The following is a 4,105-nucleotide window of genomic DNA, read 5'->3' as shown; positions in this document are numbered from 1 at the left end:
TAGTACATTTTAAAAATCTTTCTCTTCTTCAGATCAATTTGAACAGACAAAGTGATGTTCCAGGCGGTATGAATACATCCACCTTTAAAATGTGTTTAAATTTCAGCTCCTCGGACCGTGTCAGAGGTTGAAACAGGAGAAGTGAAGTGTGTGCAGGCTGCTGACAGGTGAGCAGAACAACAAACGGTCATTAGGAGAGTTTACGGTCACTTACGGTGCTCCATATCTTCCGGCAGGTAGGTGTACAGGTGGTTGCTGTGCTTTCCTATGATGTTTGTCCGTACGGTCATAGATGGATCTGCAGAATGACACACATGACACCAAAGATTACTGGATTCTGAAAATAGTTCTGTGTTTCTGTGACAATTAATAAAAAGACTGTGCAAAAGTAGAAAATTGAGAAAAAAAAGTAAATTACTACATTTATTGTAAGTTTGAACACGTAGAAAGCATAATTTAAACTTACAGTTCTGTTTTCTTACTTAACCTCATTTTATTTGTTATTTAAACATCATTTCTTGAATAATTGCATATCACCGGCTGGCTTGCATAACGTTTTAAATAAAAATCTGGTGATTTTGTTTTTTTATTCTTACTATGTTAAGGATTAACAATAAACTGGTCAAGAAATGTTTATCAAATTCATTGCAATCAAAGCCACAAGTGTACTTTAGGTAGCTGTGATCCTAACTAATCTTAAAAAATGCATATTTAATTTGTTTAAAGTTCCAAATAACATTGGAAATATAATTATTAAATGAAGAATGTTTTAAATATTTACCAACAAAGAGGATTCTGGGAACATAATACCCATCAGGTGCCATATTCTTGTCTGGAGTCTCTTCCTATCGAACAACAAAATAATAGTTGCATCAGTCGCATTATTTGCAAATGTGGAATTTTAAATATAAAAAGCATGAAAGCACTGTTTATCAAAATAACAAAAAAAAAAATCCACATTACATTTGCCATAATTCTTCTAAAGGCACTCATTGCAAAGTCAAGAAGACCAGATAAACAACATTCAAAGCGTTCTTAATTTTCAGAACTTGGAAGAAATAAACAGATATGCCGAGAGCTTTGTTTACATTGACTGCACACCCGCATTTCAGAATTACATATCAACTGAAAACTACCCGAGTCAATTCTTTAGACTGCACCGTTTGATAACCCCAGGACAAACTTATTTACATGTTTGATTTTATACTTTGCAATGAGCACATTTAACATCTCCCATTCTGTTCTTAATGTTGTTGTTTTTCAGAAGCTTTGTAAGATTTGGATTGTTATAAATCATCCATCCATCCATCTGTCCGTCCATCCATCCATCCATCCATCCACCCAACCAACCACCCACCCACCCACCCACCCACCCATCCATCCATCTGTCCGTCCATCCATCCACCCACCCACCCACCCACCCACCCATCCATCCATCCATCCATCCATCATCCATCCATCCATCCACCCACCCATCCATCCATCCATCCATCTGTCCGTCCATCCACCCATCCATCCATCCATCCATTATCCATCCATCCATCCATCCATCCATCCACCCATCCATCCATCCATCCATCTGTCCGTCCATCCACCCACCCATCCATCTGTCCGTCCATCCATCCATACACCCACCCACCCACCCACCCATCCATCCATCCATCCAACCATCATCCATCCATCCATCCATCCATCCATCCACCCACCCATCCATCCATCCATCCATCCATCCATCCATCCATCCATCCATCATCTTTACCCACTTCTTCATCTTTGGGTCACAGGGGTCACTGGTGCCCATATCCAGCAATCACTGTGCGAGAGGCGGGGGACACCCTGGACAGGTCTCCAGTCCATCACAGGGACACATAGAGACAAACAAATATTCACTCTCTCACTCACAAAGGAACAATTTAGAGTTACCAATCAGCCTAACATGCATGTTTTTGGTCTGTGGGAAGAAACCGGAGAAAACCCACGGAGAGAACATGCAAACTCCACCAAGAAAGACCCCCGGCTGGGATTTGATCCGGCAACTTTCTCGCTGAGAAACAACAGCTCTACCACCATGTCGCCCTGTTAGAAACCGATGTGTGAAATCTTTATTTACCATCAAGTTGACCATGATGAAGTCTTCTTTGGCCATTTTCTGGATGGACTTATCAGCAACAAACGCCTTCTTCAGTGCTGTGGAAATGATTCTGTTTAGGTTCTCAACCCGCCTTAATGGATTCATGATATTACTGCAGAATATTTTCTGCACTGACTCCCTGCAGGTCACGAAACAAGTTATAAAATAACATCAATAAAATATACGTCCAATGCACCTTCAACTTTCTGCAACTTTTACTTCCTCTACAGGATTTTGAAGTGGATGCAACTCTTTCTCATGAGCATTATAAAGGTTTAGTTTTATTGTCTTAAAGTTCTTTATTCAAACTTAATAAAGTAGGAAGCAGACTTTTTCCTGCACGGGCGTCAGCTGAATGTGAGTGTGCAGGTCTTCAGGAATACACTGCAGGTTGTGTGCATGTCAACTTTTACATGTAACATCTTATTTCTTTAAATTCAATGAGTGAAAAGGCAGCGCTGTTGCATTACCTTTGCTGTGTGGGCAGTTGTCGAGATGATGAATAACCATCAGGGGTTTCTGACTGGGAAGGTGAAACCACAGTGAAACAGCCCAGTACATTCCTCAACACAATAAACACACTAATGGGTGTGAACGCAGCCTTATACCACAAATAACTAGAAAATGAATGGCCGTGTCAGTTTTATAATGACTGATGATTAATCTAAATGTGCTCTTCACTTTTAAATGCTCTAACGTATTAAAACTGAATGAAATAAGATTAAATAATGCGTTTAAAGTCTTACCTTTTTTTCATTTCTGATAGGCCCTCCTCATACGTTTTCACCCATTTAATATTATTCCCCCACCCTGAAATAAAAACAGATATTCTTTGGATTTGATGAAAAACAATGAGTTTTGCAGGCAAAACTCAGTTTTTAATTGTACGACGTGATGGAAAAACTCAAAATGACTGCAATGAATATTATTTTCTAACCATTTTAAAGGCTTTAACAGGAGTTGTGCATGCTGACAAAAAAAAAAAAATGAATAACCCACCGTTTGCCAGGGACGGAGCCTTCACTTTCTTCTTTTGTTCCCCTGCACCGGCACAGACGCCAACGAGCAGAGCCAACGTGACCCAGCGAAGCATCATTCCCTTCTGTAACGACCAGCTGTTCAATTAAAATACTCAGCAACGAGAACATTTAACACTTTCTGGACAGCTGCAATCTCAGAGTTTTAAAAGCACGCTTCAGCGAGTCACCAAACATGTTTGACAGGCCGGGGAATTATGTGTCTGTGTAGAGAAGCTATTCAAAACGTCTCTATAGAGTTTTATTTAAGTGAAATCAGCACTCTGATAAAAAGCTTCTTGATAAGCCTCTTTCCTGAGAAGTTTTTGCAGCAAAACAAGAAACCCAATATTTAATTTAGACAATTTTAGGATTTGTTTCAAATATTACACAGTTAAAGCCGTTATTTTGCAAACCTGTCATTAAACACAACATTTTGAAACATTTAGAAAAGCTTCATCTTGTTCCTATAGGCTTTTAAAATAATCAGATATTGATATCTGTCTTCTGAAGTGAACTGAATGGTGGAAGTCTTACCTTGTCAGTGTGAAGCACCAAGCGTCTGTGCTTGCTGTTCTGTTTGCCTTCCCTTTTCTTTAATCTTTTTTTTTTTTTTTTTTACTGAACCTGACAAACAGGTGCTGCTATAAATAGGGAACAAAGAAAATGCCATTACTCATTACCACATACACATTTGCACCCATATAAACCCGCACGATGGCCTTTGTAACAACGTTTGAACGCAAATAATCACAATTAAACATATACCAGTTGTTAGCACGGGGGTGGAAGGTTAATGATTTGGGCTGGTTTGGCAGGTACATTAGCAGGATATGTTCCAGTCACTCAGCTGAGCATGAACTCCTCTGTTTGCCACAATAATCTGGTGTGAAACGGGACTCTGATAGCTGATAATAAAAATAATCTGTGTTTAAATAGTCAAGTTTAAAGTTTCAGC

General features: G+C 39.3%; 1 protein-coding gene across 1 annotated transcript; it reads right to left on the bottom strand.

The window, feature by feature from the left end:
• Positions 1 to 206: 206 nt before the first annotated feature.
• On the bottom strand, positions 207 to 3,708 carry LOC119419021 (anterior gradient protein 3). Its single transcript, XM_037686317.1, has 7 exons — positions 3,685 to 3,708; positions 3,131 to 3,233; positions 2,878 to 2,941; positions 2,602 to 2,654; positions 2,111 to 2,187; positions 782 to 845; positions 207 to 298 (listed from the first exon to the last, which is right to left on the bottom strand). Exons 2-7 carry the CDS (start codon positions 3,225 to 3,227, stop codon positions 207 to 209), a joined length of 447 nt encoding a protein of 148 aa, XP_037542245.1. The 5' UTR covers positions 3,228 to 3,233; positions 3,685 to 3,708.
• Positions 3,709 to 4,105: the final 397 nt, after the last annotated feature.

The sequence above is a fragment of the Nematolebias whitei genome, chromosome 13 (genome assembly GCF_014905685.2).
Source record: "Nematolebias whitei isolate Nwh7 chromosome 13, NemWhi1, whole genome shotgun sequence".
Lineage (NCBI taxonomy): Eukaryota > Metazoa > Chordata > Actinopteri > Cyprinodontiformes > Rivulidae > Nematolebias > Nematolebias whitei.
This window is presented reverse-complemented; position numbering and strand designations above follow the sequence as displayed.